The sequence below is a fragment of the Epinephelus lanceolatus genome, chromosome 13 (assembly GCF_041903045.1).
Source record: "Epinephelus lanceolatus isolate andai-2023 chromosome 13, ASM4190304v1, whole genome shotgun sequence".
Lineage (NCBI taxonomy): Eukaryota > Metazoa > Chordata > Actinopteri > Perciformes > Serranidae > Epinephelus > Epinephelus lanceolatus.
In genome coordinates this window covers 40,447,432-40,464,245 of record NC_135746.1, presented here as the reverse complement: position 1 = coordinate 40,464,245, position 16,814 = coordinate 40,447,432, and the positions used below count along the sequence as shown (strand labels likewise).

The window sequence follows — 16,814 nt, the reverse complement described above, 5'->3', positions numbered from 1 at the left end:
GAAGACACTCCAAGAAATGACATTACAATAAGCAAAAATACCAATGTAGGCACTGGAGGACCATTTCTATTGCAGACTTTAAAGGGTTAACTAATAATATGTAATGTATTAATATAAAATATTCCATGGTAATCAAATTCAGCACAGTTGTAGAGATGGGGATACTCAACAGGTCTGTAGCATTTGATACAATTTCACCTGTAGGTTGCTGTAGCCGCAGCTAACACCTTACAGCTCTCACATTCACTTTCTTCAGGAAATGAACCCTCTGGTTATTTTGAATTGAAGTTTCTTAGTGCTATGTTTCAGAGAAATAATAAACAGCAGTTCTTGTGATGCAGCCAAATACAACCACTAATATTTGTTGAGAGCCTGCAGATAAAACTCTGATCCAAAGTTCAGATTGGAAAAAGCTGTTGTATAGGGAGATCCACAGACACACAGGGGCCTTCAGCTCTGTTTACCTGGCACGGCCTTGCCTGTGTGAAGCAGGCTAACCTTCAAAGTGTTCAAATGTGCAAATGACAAAAAAACCTATATCATTTCCCAAATTACAGTTAATACACATGTGCACTCAGGAGAACTCACATCACATTAGAAATGGGGAATCAGTATGAAGGAGCAATATTTATCAGAATTATGGCAGAGTAGACACTGATAAGCCACTATGTTGGGTGTATGCAGGAGTTTATTAAGATAAACCACAGGAAATTCAGTTACTGTGACCATAGTCTACATTGGAAAGCTGATCCATTGCTCTGTGGTTGACTGCTACCATCTAGTGGCTACAGTAGGTAACCACACTGAGTGTATGACTCATGTTTTCAGTGTCTGACTCGTGCTTATTTTGTAAGTTGATGGTGTTTATCTGCCTGGGCTGCACATACTCTGTTCTGACTAATGAGCTTCACAGGAACAGCACGGTTTCCTGTTTCAGATGAACAGAAAGATACATAGCTTTCATGACGTGTCATCCTCTGCAATTTATGTTTTCTTGTTGGTAGAAAAAATTGTACACACAGCACAGTTTGGAATACACCTTCTACAATAGGTCAAATAATCACATAATAATAATAATAATAATAATAATAATAATAATAAATCAATTTTATATAGTGCCTTTCAAGGAACCCAAGGTCGCTTCACAATTGCAAACAACCACAAAATCACACAGACAACCACAAAATCACATGACATGAACAAACAGAAAACACAACTAGCTTAGCGAAAGCCAGCAGGAAAAGGTGCCTCTTTAGCTGAGATTTAAAAGAGTCCAGAGTTGGTGCCTGGCGACTCTCCAGCGGAAGCGAGTTCCAGAGGGTGGGAGCTGCCACACTGAAGGCCCTGCTCCCAAAGGTTTGCCTTCTAGTATGAGGAATTGAAAGGAGGCCCAAGTCCACAGATCGCGGGTGGTGGACATGAAGGAGGTCTGTTAAATACTGAGGGGCAAGGGTGTGCAGAGATTTGTAGGTGAGCAGGAGAAGTTTGAAGGTGATCCGGAACTTAACAGGAAGCCAGTGCAGTTGTTTGACACATGACATCCGTTCAGTAACATGTAAAGAGCATAACAAATATAAGAATGATTATGGAGTGGTAAATTAAGGAGTCTTGCAGAAGATTTCTCAGCAGTGCTTATCATTGATTATCATGTTTTCATCTTCTCTAATCTCTATTGAGTTTGACAGGATGCTTCAGCACAGGCTATTAACAACAGGCAATGTGCACATTTTTCACACAGTGTGGTTGTGATGGTGTAGACCGCCGCAAATGCAGGCCTGGCATGCTTTTCCCTTGGTGCAGGAGGCACCTGGGGACATAGAGATTTAGCCTGTCAATTATCATGTCAAAGGGAAATTAATAGTGAGTACAGCTGTATGGCTTTGTAACTTATTTAAACTAAGCTGCTATCAACAATAAACTGAAGCATTTTGTTTCGTAATTAATCTACTTTACATTACACCATTGTGGTGACAGAGGAAGTAACCAGATTAATAACAGAAGCAGCTATAATGTAAAAACACTCCATTAAAGGCAAATGTCATATGCGCAGACATGTTAGCAGTAATATAAACCAGATCAAAAGCAGGAGCACTTTCTTTCACTTCTGTTGTCGGATTAGACCGGATCTTGGGACCACAACTTTGTGATGGGCGAAAATGAATGAAGAAATCTTTTTGAAGAACTCCTCTCAGTGTCACAAATCTCTGACTTTTCCCACTCACCTACTTGCTGCAAAATACAACTAAAAAGTAGCTGTCTGGAGCCCTGTGGATGAGAAACACACCTTGCCTGCTATCACGCTATTGTTCAGGGGAAAGTGACTCGGATGGGTGGTGATGATTGTACTGTAATGCCGAAGCAAGTCTCATGCTGGCAGCTTAAAAAAAATTTGACCATTCATACTCCATGTTCATGATACATTCATTTATTTTATATATCACACATGGAACAAGCTGTGATAGCATATCTGATATATCACCCACCCCCATAATGAATATTTCCCACGTCTGCCTCTGTGGGTCAGTAGACTTGTTGCGGATGCTTTTTACAGAGATGCCATTTTGTGATTCAATGCAGGCAATTTAGTTTAGTTTATTTCATTTATCAATGGACAGTGCACAATAGCATTAATCATTTACAAGAAATGAGGAGATGGTTGCACCAGATTTAGCTATAACTGCTAATTTCCATCTGTAGTCCCAACATATAATTCACAATAGACACAGACCACAATCTAAAATACAAAGGAGAAACCTAAAACACAGATGAACAGTGGACAGCACAGAGACAATACAGACATAGAATTTCCACATTTAAAATGAGCAAGTTGTCACAGTGCAGGGAGGAACAACATGCAAAACACTAAAAGGCAGTCCAAGTAGCAGCTCCTGATATAAAGTGCAAGGCAGGAATGTGCATAGATAAAATGCTGGTTTTCTTGTTGGTGGTCGACAAAGTGCTTGTAGCAGCAATAAAAATTTTTTTTAAAAAAAGTTACAGAGTTGATTATAGCTGAGAGGACAACAATAAGGAAACTAAATACCAATGATGGTAATTCGGGATTGTAGGGATGATTAAATACCAACAATGGTAATATGACAGAAATATCTGTAACAAAGCTCAGATAAACAGCAGAAGAGAAAAACGCAAAACATAGACATAATGACAGAAAATCAGACAGGAAATCTGACAGCACCACCTAGTGTTGGCAACATTGCTTACTCAGGAACCATTTCTTTGTGGCAAGGCAGAAACTGCGATAATTCTTGTTGATTTTCAGGTCACTAGGGAGTCTATTCCATTCTCCGATGGCCTTGATGGAGAAGGCAGATTGACCAAAGGATGACTTTCTTTGTGGGATTTTACAGTCTCCTCTCATTGCAGATCTTAAAACTCTTGTTCTCTGTTCAGAGCAGGGGAGTATGATTTTTTTCAATGGTGGGGGAGCCGCATTATTGATTATTTTATGTACTAAGCAAATGTTTGATAATGTACTTACATTGTCGAAGCTTAGTAAAATGTATTTGCAGAGAATGCTGCAGTGGTGGTGCTGTCTTGGTTTTCTGTCCAGAACCTTCAATGCTTTAATTGGATTTAGAGTGGTCTGGTTAGCTTGGGTCCAACATGGCATGCAGTATCTCATGTAGGGGAGTATCGTAGCATTGAAGTACATTTTTGCAGCATCACTTGTCAAAGAGTTCCTGATATGACGGAAGTTCATGATGTTGAATTTCAAAACATGAGCCATGTGTTTTTTAAAGCTCAGATTTGAGTCAAGAGTAACCCCCAGGTATTTAAATTCCTCAACATTTTTTATTGTTTGTCCTTTTACAAGTATTTTAGGATATCCATATTTCTTATTCTGTTTATGAAAGTACATAGTCACTGTTATGTCTGTGTTCAGTGTGAGGCATGACTGGTTGAGCCACTCTGATATTCTCTCCATAGCATCTGATAGTGTAGCAGCGACTTCATCGTGATTTTTTCCATGGGCAAATATGACTGTGTCGTCGGCGTACATTACCGTTTCTACATTGTCACAGATCGTTGGAAGGCGATTGATGTATACAGAACAAAAGGGGACCAAGAATTGATCCTTGGGGAACACCCATACTACAAATTTGAAAAGATGATATTTTATTTTTGATCCTGACACATTGAGTGCGATCATCCAAGAAGGACTTCAGCCATTTAAGTATGTTAGCTGAAAGTTTAAATTTAGTTAGTTTAGTTAGCACAGAGAAGCAGTCAGAGCTACAGGCTACAGTGAGGTTAAAAACAGAGTTCAAATGACATTTTTCCAAACAACTTTTTATGTCGCGGCTTCAGCACATTTGGATCACTACGGATGGGCATGTTGGAGATATTTTGTGGTTTCAATTTTGTGTTCTTGGACGTTAGTCTGGGGCGCTGTATGCCACTGGGTGTGCTAGCCGCTCCCCCCGCCGCTCTCCGCAAGGGATGTGAGCACTCTAAAACTTCACCTGAGTCTCTGTCGGCATATGTGTGAGTAGATAATAGCTGAATTTTCATTTTTGGGTGCACTATCCCTTTAACACTTTCCCTATCATGTGGGCCACAGACTAGGACTGAAAGCTTCTTCCTGCATGAACAGGTAGCAAGTGTCATTATTCTGAAACTGTTTTTTTATTTCACTGGAATCTGAGCAGAAACCCAGGGGAGTCATACTCTACCAAGCAAGTGAACCACAATATGCAATGAAATAAATTCACTATAAAGTTTTTCAATCTTGTGTGAGTTAGTGGAAGGCAAAGAAGCGGGGAATGTTTTCCTGGCTGAGACTCAGGCTGTTGTTGATGCTACACAAGAGGCTTGTTCCAAGACATGAGAAAGCCCAGCTGCAGTGGGACCGGCCTGCCTGGGTATAATTAAAGTCTGGGAAATGGAGAAATAGTGACAAGAAATGCATATCAAATTGTAGAGCAGTTTGACTCACTCTTCCAGGAAGCTTCTTCCTGTCAGAAGCCAAGTCTTTGATACAACCCCAATTCCAAAAAAGTTGCGATGCTGTGTAAAACATAAATAAAAACAGAATGCAATGATTTTTAAATCCTTTTGACCTATATTCAGTTAAGTACAGTACAAAGACAAGCTATTTAAAGTTCAAACTCATAAACTTTGTTGTTTTTTTGTAAATATACATTCTGAATTTGATGCCTGCAACATGTTTCAAAAAAGTTGGGACAGGATCATGTTTACCAATGAGTGATATCACTGTCTCGTTTCCACTCTGTAGGTGTTTGGGAACTGAGGACACTAATTGTTTAAGTTTTGAAAGAGAAAGTATTTCCCATTCTTGCTTGATATACAACTTCAGTGTCTCAACAGTCCGGGTTTTCTGTTGTCGTATTTTGTGCTTCATAATGTGTCACACATGTTCAATAGCAGTCAGGTCTGGACTGCAGGCAGGTCAATCTAGTTCCTGCATTTTTTTACTACGAAGCCACGTTGTTGGAACACGTGCAGAATGTGTCTCATTGTTTTGCTGTAATAAGCAAGGACGTCCCTGAAAAAGACGTCAACTGGACGGCAGCATATGTTGCTCTAAAACCTGTATGTACCTTTTCAGCATTCATGGTGCCGTTACAGATGTGAAGTAAAGGCGGATTTATACTTTTGCATCAGCTCTATGCACAGCCTACATCATAGCCCACGCACATGGCTTACACCGTTGAGAGCATTTATACATGTGCTGTGGTGTGTCTGTGTCACTCTGCAGTTACACCTCCGAAACCCTAGTCAGCGGTGGGGTTTCTCTGAAGTGCTATAAAGTTGAGTTGATTAAAAAAAACGCTCAAAACACACATTAAACATGGCTTAATAGTGATAATTTCAAACACAAGAACACAAATCTGCTTCATCATAACTTGCAGGATTCACAGACAAAGCACTTGTTATTTGCTGGACACATTTTTCCCACTAACACAACATGTCAAAGTTATTAGAATGAGCCTATGGCATTTTTCCATGTATAAATGTGCTCATAGCAAGCCAGGGATAACACCAACATTTAACAAAGGTAACATTACAAAATCAGGCTCCATTACAACAGCTGTCTTATACTGAACAAATTTTCCAACCAAATACATGCTAACATTTTTAGCGCAAGCCTATGCCAGTTTACATGGTATTAATTAGCCTATAGCGACTAGCCGAGATTTCCTCTACCCATATGAAGCCAGGATAAATCACACACAAGACTTAAAATGCTATTTTGCAGGGGCTTTATTGTCTTCACAATTTATTGTTTCTTATCTGTGAAATAAAAGTAAACTAAAGCTCTGTTTCCACTGAGGGAAATGGTTTTCAGCTTACAAAAATAGACAGGAGGTCTGTGTTGCCGTGACATGTAATTACATTTTTGGGGAGGTGCATGTCAGGCTATGGTATAGGGTATGGTGTGGGCTCTGTGTCAACGCAGAGCCTAAACTGTAGGTATTATGTTGATTCGACACAGAAGTATAGATGCCACTTTACCCATGATGCCATGGGCATTAACACACACCCTGATACCATCACTGATGCTAGCTTTGAACTTTGAGCTGGTAACAAACTGGACGGTCCTTTTCCTCTTTAGACTGGAGGACACAACGTCCATGATTTCCAAAAAACAATCTGGACTTGTCAGACCACAGCACACTTTTTCACTTTGTGTCAGTCCATCTCAGATGAGCTCGGGTCCAGAGAAATCAGCAGTGTTTCTGGATGTTGTTGATATATGACTTTCACTTTGAATCTTTGAGTCTTCACTTGCATTTGTAGATGCAGCGATGAACTGTGTTTACTGACCATGTTTTTCCAAAGTGTTCCTGAGCCAATGTAGTAAAATACTTTGTGCAATCATGTTGGTTTTTAATGCAGTGCAGCCTGAGGGGTCAAAGGTCACATTTAATGTTGGTTTTCAGCCTTGCCCCTTACATTCTGAGATCAGTAACTGTATGTTGAGAAATGTTGTTCTTCAACTGTTGGCCTGTTTACCACACAATATTTCACTACAAAGTAGTGAACCTTGAACTGTCCTTGCTTGTGAACGACTGAGCCTTTTGAGGATGCCCCTTTCCTACCTGATCATAATACTATTACCTGTTACCAGTCAATTTGTTTACTTGTTCAGTGTTCCAGTCACATGTTTTTTGAGCATTCAACAACTTCCCCAGTCTTTGCCCGTGACCAAACATTTTTGGAACATGTTGCAGGCATTAAATTCAGAGTGAGTGTACATTTCACAAAAAAACAATAAAGTTCATCAGTTTGAACATTACATATCTTGTCTTTTTTCTGTATTCAATTGAAAATAGCTCAAAAAGGATTTGAAAATAATTGCACTTTTTAAATTATGTTTTACACAATGTACCAACTTTTTTGGAATTGGGGTTGTATATAAATAAGCTGGAACTTTAAAATGAATTATCAGAATCACCCAGTGTGCTTCTTATTTCACACAATGAATGAATGTTATGTACATTGAAAAGTATTTTATTTCATGTCTCCATCTGCTGTTGGGCCATCATGATAAGAGTATGCATGCATAATATGATGTTAATTCCAATACAGAAGAGACTTGAAGATCACTAAAATTAGGTGAGAAAAAAAGTTGATATATCAATATCTTGGACACCCAAGATTAGTGTCACCAATTCAGTATTTAACCAATTGTCTCCCCTTCTGTTCCTGAGATATGATATTGAATAATGTCCAGAAAAGTGTTTTTGCACAACATTATGGTGTCACAGTGAAGTTGACCTTTGACCCTTTGGTTACAAAATGTCATCACTTCAACATCATATCCATTTAGATATTTGTGAGAAATTTTGCCATAATTAGTGTGTGAATTCCTGAGTTATGGCTAAAAACATGTTTTTTTGAGGTCACACTGACCTTTGATCCCCAAAATCTAATCAGTTCATCATTAAGTCCAAGTGGTCATTTGTGCCAAATTTGAAAAATTCCCTCAAGGTGTTCTAGAGATATCATGTTCACAAGAATGAGATGGACCAGGTGATAATCACCTTGACCTTTGACGTATGACCACCAAAATCCAGTCACTTCATGCTCAAAAAAGAAACACTCAAGAAAAAAACTATAAAAGATGGTGTCTTTCTTGTGACATAATTCATTTTAAGTGAGTGTTTATATGCTCTCACTTCATCTGCAGGACTTTAGATGCACTGAGTTCTTTATGCAATATGAGCCCATCAGCTCAAGAGAAACAACAGCATGTTATACCTGCCCCAGGGGGGTTAGGAAGACCTTTTATGCATCCTGTCCTATAATCTGCCAATGACTGCTATTACCTCAGGGTCAGTTGAACTCCAGAGAGGTTTAATATGATGTTAGAAGTCTCTTATGAACACACTACTACTAAACTCCAGTGACACAAATCCAAATACACTCTTTCTCTCTTTCACTCCACACAATAAAGGTCCTGGCTGTGCAAGACACTTAAACAATTTCCAAATTTAGGATATATACAGTACAGATACACAGTCTGAACTGCCGGATATAGAGCCGATATCCCTCTGAAAAACAGATTTACAACATATACAATCTGTTCCCATGAGAAACCCCATCATCCACAGAAGTCATGTCTCTGTCTGTGTACTTACAGTCTATGGTGGGTAAACAATTATTTGGGATTTGGGAGGGATACTGCTGGGTAAAAAGTACTGCCAACACCAATCCCAGATATAGAGCATTTCAACATCCATTTTTTTAACCATGTTTTGTGGTTGACATCTTATTTTCTGTAGTGGACCTGTTAAACATGCCATCAAATAAAAATCATGTTTAGAAGCAGTTCCCACCAAATTAGTAAAAGTTACATATCAAGCTAATACAAACAATCTTAAGAATTTTTTGAGCTGTTAAAGAGTGATTGGGGGTGTCCAGAACACAAGACGGGTGTTAAGAGTTTAATGAATGTGAAACTTTATCATTCAGATATTTTTGAATTGAATTTATTGAATGAATTCATTGAAGTGTGCTCTTTTGAGATAATCTTTTGGAGGAAGTTTTGCCTTCAGCTGAAAGTACACTGCCTGGCCAAAAAAAAAGTCACCACCAAAAAAAAAGGTCATACACTCTAATATTTTGTTGGACCGCCTTTAGCTTTGATTACGGCACGCATTCGCTGTGGCATTGTTTCGATAAGCTTCTGCAATGTCACAAGATTTATTTCCATCCAGTGTTGCATTAATTTTTCACCAAGATCTTGCACTGATGATGGTAGAGTCTGACCGCTGCGCAAAGCCTTCTCCAGCACATCCCAAAGATTCTCAATGGGGTTAAGGTCTGGACTCTGTGGTGGCCAATCCATGTGTGAAAATGATGTCTCATGCTCCCTGAACCAGTCTTTCACAATTTGAGCCCAATGAATCCTGGCATTGTCATCTTGGAATATGCCCGTGCCATCAGGGAAGAAAAAATCCATTGATGGAATAACCTGGTCATTCAGTATATTCAGGTAGTCAGCTGACCTCATTCTTTGAGCACATACTGTTGCTGAACCTAGACCTGACCAACTGCAGCAACCCCAGATCATAACACTGCCCCCACAGGCTTGTACAGTAGGCACTAGGCATGATGGGTGCATCACTTCATCTGCCTCTCTTCTTACCCTGATGCGCCCATCACTCTGGAACAGGGTAAATCTGGACCAGACCACATGACCTTCTTCCATTGCTCCAGAGTCCAATCTTTATGCTCCCTAGCAAATTGAAGCCTTTTTTTCCGGTTAGCCTCACTGATTAGTGGTTTTCTTAAGGCTACACAGCTGTTCAGTCCCAATCCCTTGAGTTCCCTTCGCATTGTGCGTGTGGAAATGCTCTTACTTTCACTATTAAACATAGCCCTGAGTTCTACTGTTGTTTTTCTTCGATTTGATCTCACCAAACGTTTAAGTGATCGCCGATCACGATCATTGAGGATTTTTTTCCGGCCACATTTCTTCCTCGAAGACGATGGGTCCCCACTATCCTTCCAGTTTTTAATAATGCGTTGGACAGTTCTTAACCCAATTTTAGTAGTTTCTGCAACCTCCTTAGATGTTTTCTCTGCTTGATGCATGCCAATGATTTGACCCTTCTCAAACAGACTAACATCTTTTCCACGACCACGGGATGTGTCTTTCGACATGGTTGTTTAGGAAATGAGAAGCAACTCATTGCACCAGTTGGGGTTAAATAACTTGTTGCCAGCTGAAAGATAATCGCCCATGCAGTAATTATCCAATAAGAGGCTCGTACCTATTTGCTTAGTTAAATCCAGGTGGCGACTTTTTTTTTGGCCAGGCAGTGTATATTGTAAAAGGACAGACAGGAAATGTGGAGAGACAGAGGAGGGTGACATGCAACAAAACTCTCTGGCTGGATGTCAGCCACGCATGTTGCAGTTTACACAGTGGTCCCAAAACTACACTGACGCCCCAGGAAGTGTACCAATTGAACATTGTGTCTATTTCCCCTATAATTAGTAACAAATTACATACTCCTTCCTCTGAAGAATTCATAGTTATATGTCACTTCTGTTCCAGGGAATGATCAGGAAACAATGGGCCCTGTTAAATGTGTCAGCTACCGGCGGTTTCTGCTTTCAGCTAATGCATGCTGGGATAGATTGCAGCCCCTGTGAGCATATGAGGAATAAGTGTGTAGGTGTATAAGTCTATCAGTGGTCAGTTTTGATTTTGAAAAGTGTTCCAGTAAGCATCAACATATGGTCCCTATAGAATGGTGTTGCCTCTAGGTAACATATCATTTTTGGCCGTTTACACTCACTCAGTACATCCTTATTCAAGTTGCAGTACTTTAAATAAAGAGCCAGAGCCCTAAAGAAACCAATAGCACTGTTTATATTGTGACATGACTATCTGGAGACCATGTTAGGCCCATTTTTTGGGGCCTTCCTCACATGGTTCAGCTCTATCAACTCTCCAAAAAAATGATTTGAAAATGTCTTGTTCCAATCTAGAAAAATTCACAATAATAATAGATGAGTTAAGTGTATTTTTAATTGCTGAATGTACTTTATGTGATAGTTAAGTATTAGAAATTCACTAAAATGCAAATGTTGCCTTGAAGCAACATTATACGTTAATGAATTCCCACCATGACATAATTTGCTGTTGTGTAGGTTCATATACTGTTAAAATGCATTACGATCATCATTTTCTCATGTGGTGCTCTAGGCAAGCTTTGCCTGGCACTTGTTGTCATTTAGCTGTGGGAGGCTTTTTGACATAAAGGTTTTATGGCATCATGAGATGTTTAACTTCAGGAAGAAACCCATCGGCTCACCTTGTCTTGTAACAGCGATGACCTCAGGCAGTCAAGATTAGTAGAAAAGAACATATGACATTAATACAGTTATGACTGTTTTTGACTAATAGTCGAGGAAACAAGATTTAGAGAACAACACATCTGACTTTTTATGAGTCATCACCACTGAATATCTGCATATCATGCAATGCTTAACAGATAGCTCAGGTATTCTCCAATGCTACAGTGTCCTGTTTAAGTCTAATAGTGTCCCAGTATCTGACACCAGTTCCTGCATCTCATGTTGCATCTCCTGTTGTAAATCCCCCCTCTATCAGAGGTATCAAGTTTTCCAGTCTTGTAGTTTCAGTTATTACACCCCACACCCCTTTGTTAGGTGTTTGGGTGAGATTCCTAACAACAAAATGGATTCTAATTCAACCAGTCAAACCTGAACAGGTCACCTACAGGCCAGAGGGAAACTTTTTTGCCCCTGAGAGCTGAACAGTTCTTGTTGAAGTAAATCTAGAATACTTCCTTTCAAACAATCCACTTATTTAATGTTAAATGATTGAATAATAAAGAATAATGTTAAATGGGTCATATATTAATGCCAAGAGTGTAGAAGACCTAAAAGGTAACTATACACTCACTAATAATTTCCATACTGTGAAGAAAGAGAAAGAGTGAAACATTGTCCCAGTGCTAGACAGTAATACTACTGTTGATATTTTCATCAAAATATTGATAAAAAAAATATAAAGAAAAAATTTGCAGTGCTACGACATGTAATTATACTCATGAATAAACCAACCTGGTCTCACTCTCAACTCATCAAATACTTGGGTTGTGGCCCTTAGCGTTAGATACTGACACACTGAGGCAGCTTGAGCATCAGTATGAGATGCATTGGACAGTGTCAAGTTTTGACACTTGGGGCAACTGCTGTTGCATAGAGTGCTCCAGGGATGATGCTTTTCTGTAGGCCAATGAGGAAGTTAGCATCCAGCCTATGTGATTTTTCCATTGGAGTTTGGTTTATTACAGGAAATAAGCTCTGGGGCAACCAAACATTTATGATCCATACTTCTTTTATTCAGCACGATGATCTTCACAAATTAACACCACTTTTATAATTTTTGAGGCCTAAATTCAATTGCCAGAAATAAAATGCTAACATTAGGCCCCAATCACACAAAAAGGGTTTTAACAGCTGGAGGCCGCTTTTTGTAATTGTTTTTAATGAAAATGAAGCTCTTTGCTTTCTGTTTTTGTGTTGTTATGCACCTTGCATTTCTGTGCTCTAGGTACCTGGCATTTTTGCCACAGCGCAACTCCTCAAGTTAAAAAAAAACTTCAACTGAGAGCAGAAAAAACACCTCATGTCCTCTCTGCTTTTTTCCTATTGTCCAAATGGATGATTTGAGAGGCAGGCCTTCTGGGGTGGTAGTGAGAAGAAGTTTTCAGTTGGTAAACAATGGAGTAGAAACTGGTGGTGCTCAGTCACTCAGCAGAACCAATGGACTCCCTGAAGTTAGTATTCATTTTTGTTATGCTAGGCTCGATGACAGACAGCAGGTTGTCACACTGCCCCCGAATCATCCCAAAATATGCCTGGAGAGGGCCATCAAGGAGGCGAAGCTCCTTGACCAACAAGTGGTACTCCCTGTAATCCACGCTCTTTTTTAGGGTGTCATGTACCCACACAGATCTCTACAGCAAGTACCCTCTGCTTGAACATTTTAGGGACTAGCCACTAATTACTGTGAAATAAAATAAAAACAAACAGTAGATTGATTACATGGGAAGGTTAGGGTAAGGAGGTGATGGGGTGGTTGCCTGACAACGTTATAAAGGCGTAGCAAGCGTTTTTTTTTTTTTTTACTAGTGGCATTTAATTGAAAAAAAAAAAAGGCAGTGTGATGCACCTCACATTTTGCAACCTGCAAATTGCTTTCTGTGCGATCAGGGCCTTAGGCTATATATGGTTGCATGACTTAATGTCGCCACCACAATGAAGCTGCAAAGCAATGTTCTGCGTGATGGCGCTCTGTAGTCTCATTAGCAACTTGTTAGCAAAGCCTTTTTTAAACACATAAAAGCTTTAAAATGCAGTGGGTACCGACATATTGCATGTTGTAGAACAAAACGTAAAAATCTCTTAAGCTTGTGTTAACCACAGACCTTATTTCAGGCATCTAACCAAAAAACCCATTCTACCAACCCACTGACATCAAGACGAGGGAACCGAGGGAGCTAAAATACTAATATCCAGGTTTTAGGACTCATTGCTGAGGGAACTCTGCACTCTCTACCAAATAGCACTAAGGTGGGATTTATACTTTTGCGTCGAACCAACATTGTACATATCGCGTCAACATGGTAGCCTGATGCGCACCTCCACAGTAGTGTAACCACATCGCACCCCCACAGACCTCCTGCCTATTTTTGTGCTAAAAACCATTTCCCACAGTGGACACAAAGCGTCTATTTACTTTTATTTCACAAATAAGAAACAATAACTTGTGAAGACAATAAAGCCCCCAGATACCATTTAAAGTCTTGTATGTGATTTATCCTGGCTTCATATGGGTAGAGGAGAAGTCTGCTAGTCGCAACGTAAAATGCCACAGGCTTGTACTAATTACGTTAGCATGTTGTATATGTTTGGAAAATGTGCTTAGTATAAGACAGTTGTTTTGTTGGTGAACCTTGTGAGCTGTAATGGAGTCGAATTTTGTGATGTTACCTTTATTAAACTTTGCTGTTGTCCCTGGCTTCATATGAGTAGAGGAAATCTTTGCTAGCCGCTTGTCTAATTTATAGGCAACAACATCAAATGACATAGACTTGTGCTAATAATATGTATTTGTGGGGAAAATGTGTCCAGGAAGAGACAAGTGTTTTGTCTGTGAATCCTGCAGGTTACAGTAAAGCCAATTTGTGTAGTTGTGTTTGAAATTGCCTCTATTAAGCCATGTTTAATGTGTGTGTTGGGCGTGTTTATAATTAAATAAACTTTATAGCACTTCACAGAAACCCCACCACTGACTAGCGTTTTGGAGGTGTAACTGCAGAGTGACACAGACAGTATGGTAGGCTATATAGTATAAATGTAATATAAAGTACAGTAGTATAAATGCACACAATAGCATAGGCCACATGCATAGGTTATGGCATAGTAAGTAATGAATAATCAATGTTTTTTTTTCAAAATAATTTAAAATGGTCCTATTAGCTGTTAAATTTCTAAAAATGTACCCTGGGGGGGGGGGCATTCCTCCCACACCCCCATGGAGGGTGATTACTGCCCTGTTCCAGTGTTATTGCTGTAAAGGTATTTGCTTTCTGAAGTAGATTTTCCTGCTTTTAACGATTCAAACACTGTCTGATTTACATGTCCTTCTCATATTACACAACTATAGGTAGGACAATGATTCGTTGAGCAGGAACTCAGTCTCTCCCCCGTTGGCTGGGTTGTACACGTCAGCAGTCAATAAGTTGTAGTCTTAGATGTATCATAGTCCCATCATCCTCTTCCTGGTATGAGCCTGTTGACACAGTGCACCTAGTTTGGGTAAGTCAAACGAAGCTAACCGCGGCGACCTAGCTTCCTGTTAACGCCAATGTAACACATAACGTGTACATAACTTAGTCACCTCGCTTTTTCTACTTTTTCCACAGGTGGTTAAAACAAGCGGCTGGAGCGAGTATTTGGCAAACTGCACGGCTTTCATGTGGACAGACAGTCCAACGAGAGGAGAAGCAGCCATCAAGAAACGTTTGACACTTGGTTTAGGACACGCGTCACGCGACGTTGGACTGTTAAGAACAAGAGTTGGAGTTGCACTGCACGGGGAAGCAGTGTTGCAAATGAGTTTACAATGAAGGCTCGTGCGATAAGGTGAATGAAAGCCGTCGCTGTTGTTTGCCAAGGTCTGTTTTTAATTTGAGAAAATGAGGTTTCGGCTGCTCAAAAGGAATCTGCTCGCGCTGCTGGGTGTTTCCTTCGTGCTCGTGACGCTCCTGTCTTTAACACGTGTGTTGTTAGTGTCCGATGATGACACAGCTGGACTTAAAAATGACATTCAGGTAAATCAGGGCATGCAAGTTTTTGACACGGTGAAGTTTAACTTTAATTCGCTTCCAGAATTGACTCAGTCCGTTTACAGTGCTAATTACAAGCAGTGTGTTCACAATGCGGACAAGTTTCCAGGGGAGCCTCAGCTGGTGCTGGTTGTGCAGGTCCACAACAGGCCTGAATACCTCAGACTGCTCATCAAGTCACTGGAGAAAGCTGCTGAGGTCCACAGCTTCCTCCTCATTTTTAGCCATGACTACTTTTCAGAGGAAATCAACGCCATTGTGCAAGGGATAACTTTCTGCAAAGTACTGCAAATTTATTTCCCTTTCAGCACCCAGCTGTATCCCAATGAGTTTCCTGGGAAGGATCCACGAGACTGCCCCCGAGACATATCCAAGGACAACGCTCTGAAAACAGGATGCATCAACGCAGAACACCCTGACTCCTATGGACACTACAGAGAGGCCTTCATCACTCAAACCAAACACCACTGGTGGTGGAAGCTGCACTTTGTGTGGGAGCGAGTGCAGGCGATGCAGGGCTACAGCGGCTTTGTGGTCTTTCTGGAGGAGGACAACTACATCTTACCTGACTTTTTCCATTTCTATAAATTAATGATAGAGTTCAGGAAAAGCAGCTGCCCAGATTGCGACATGCTGGCTTTGGGTAACCACAATGACCTGACTGATTTTACCAGACTGTCCAATAAGGTGTTGACCACTGGATGGTTGTCCACCAAACACAACATAGGCATGGCTATCTCCAGGGAGATGTACTACAAACTAATGGGCTGTAACAATGAGTTTTGCACCTACGATGACTACAACTGGGACTGGACTCTGCAGCACCTCTCAGGAACCTGCATATCGAAGCCTGTCAAAGTGCTTGTGGCACAGGGCTCCAGGGTCCTCCACACAGGAGACTGTGGCCTTCACCAGAAGGAGAACTGCAGGCCAGAGTGGGCCTCACAGAAGGTTGAGGAGAGCCTTAAAACAGGCAAGGACAGCCTCTTCCCTCCTTCTCTTGTCCTTAGTGGTGCAGAAGCAGTGGAGCACAAGGAGCACATGAAGAACGGAGGATGGGGAGATGTTCGAGACCATTTTCTGTGCAATAACTACGCCACACGCCTTTGAACTATATCTTTTCTCCAAGTAATATGGGGAAAAAATGTTAATTGGTATTCTGCAGATGTGCCATTCATATGTAACTTTTCAGGGTTTCGGAGTCTGCAGTTTTCATTTGGAGTGTACTAATTTTCTCTCCTAGCAAGGTCTTCCATGAAAAAGGACCAATTCAAGTCCAAGAATGCTGCATGTACACAGCTAAACTTGTCTTTTGTTTTTAATCACCAAAGCTGCACAAGTGCCAAAGACTTTCTTGATATTCGTGTGTATAATGCAAGCTGTTCAATATCCTGCAACCAGGTTTGTTTATCTCTGAATGTCTTTCAAGCC

At 40.4% G+C, this 16,814-nt stretch overlaps 1 protein-coding gene across 1 annotated transcript; it reads left to right on the top strand.

The window, feature by feature from the left end:
* Positions 1–15,093: 15,093 nt before the first annotated feature.
* On the top strand, positions 15,094–16,631 carry si:ch73-91k6.2 (alpha-1,6-mannosyl-glycoprotein 2-beta-N-acetylglucosaminyltransferase). The gene has a single exon (XM_078174105.1). The coding sequence runs from the start codon at positions 15,234–15,236 to the stop codon at positions 16,491–16,493; it is 1,260 nt and encodes a 419-aa protein (XP_078030231.1). The 5' UTR covers positions 15,094–15,233; the 3' UTR covers positions 16,494–16,631.
* The last annotated feature ends 183 nt before the right edge of the window (positions 16,632–16,814 follow it).

Bases quoted from the DNA above. Each gene is read 5' to 3' on its own strand.
- si:ch73-91k6.2 (XM_078174105.1), top strand. From the start codon at position 15,234: ATGAGGTTTCGGCTGCTCAAAAGGAATCTGCTCGCGCTGCTGGGTGTT.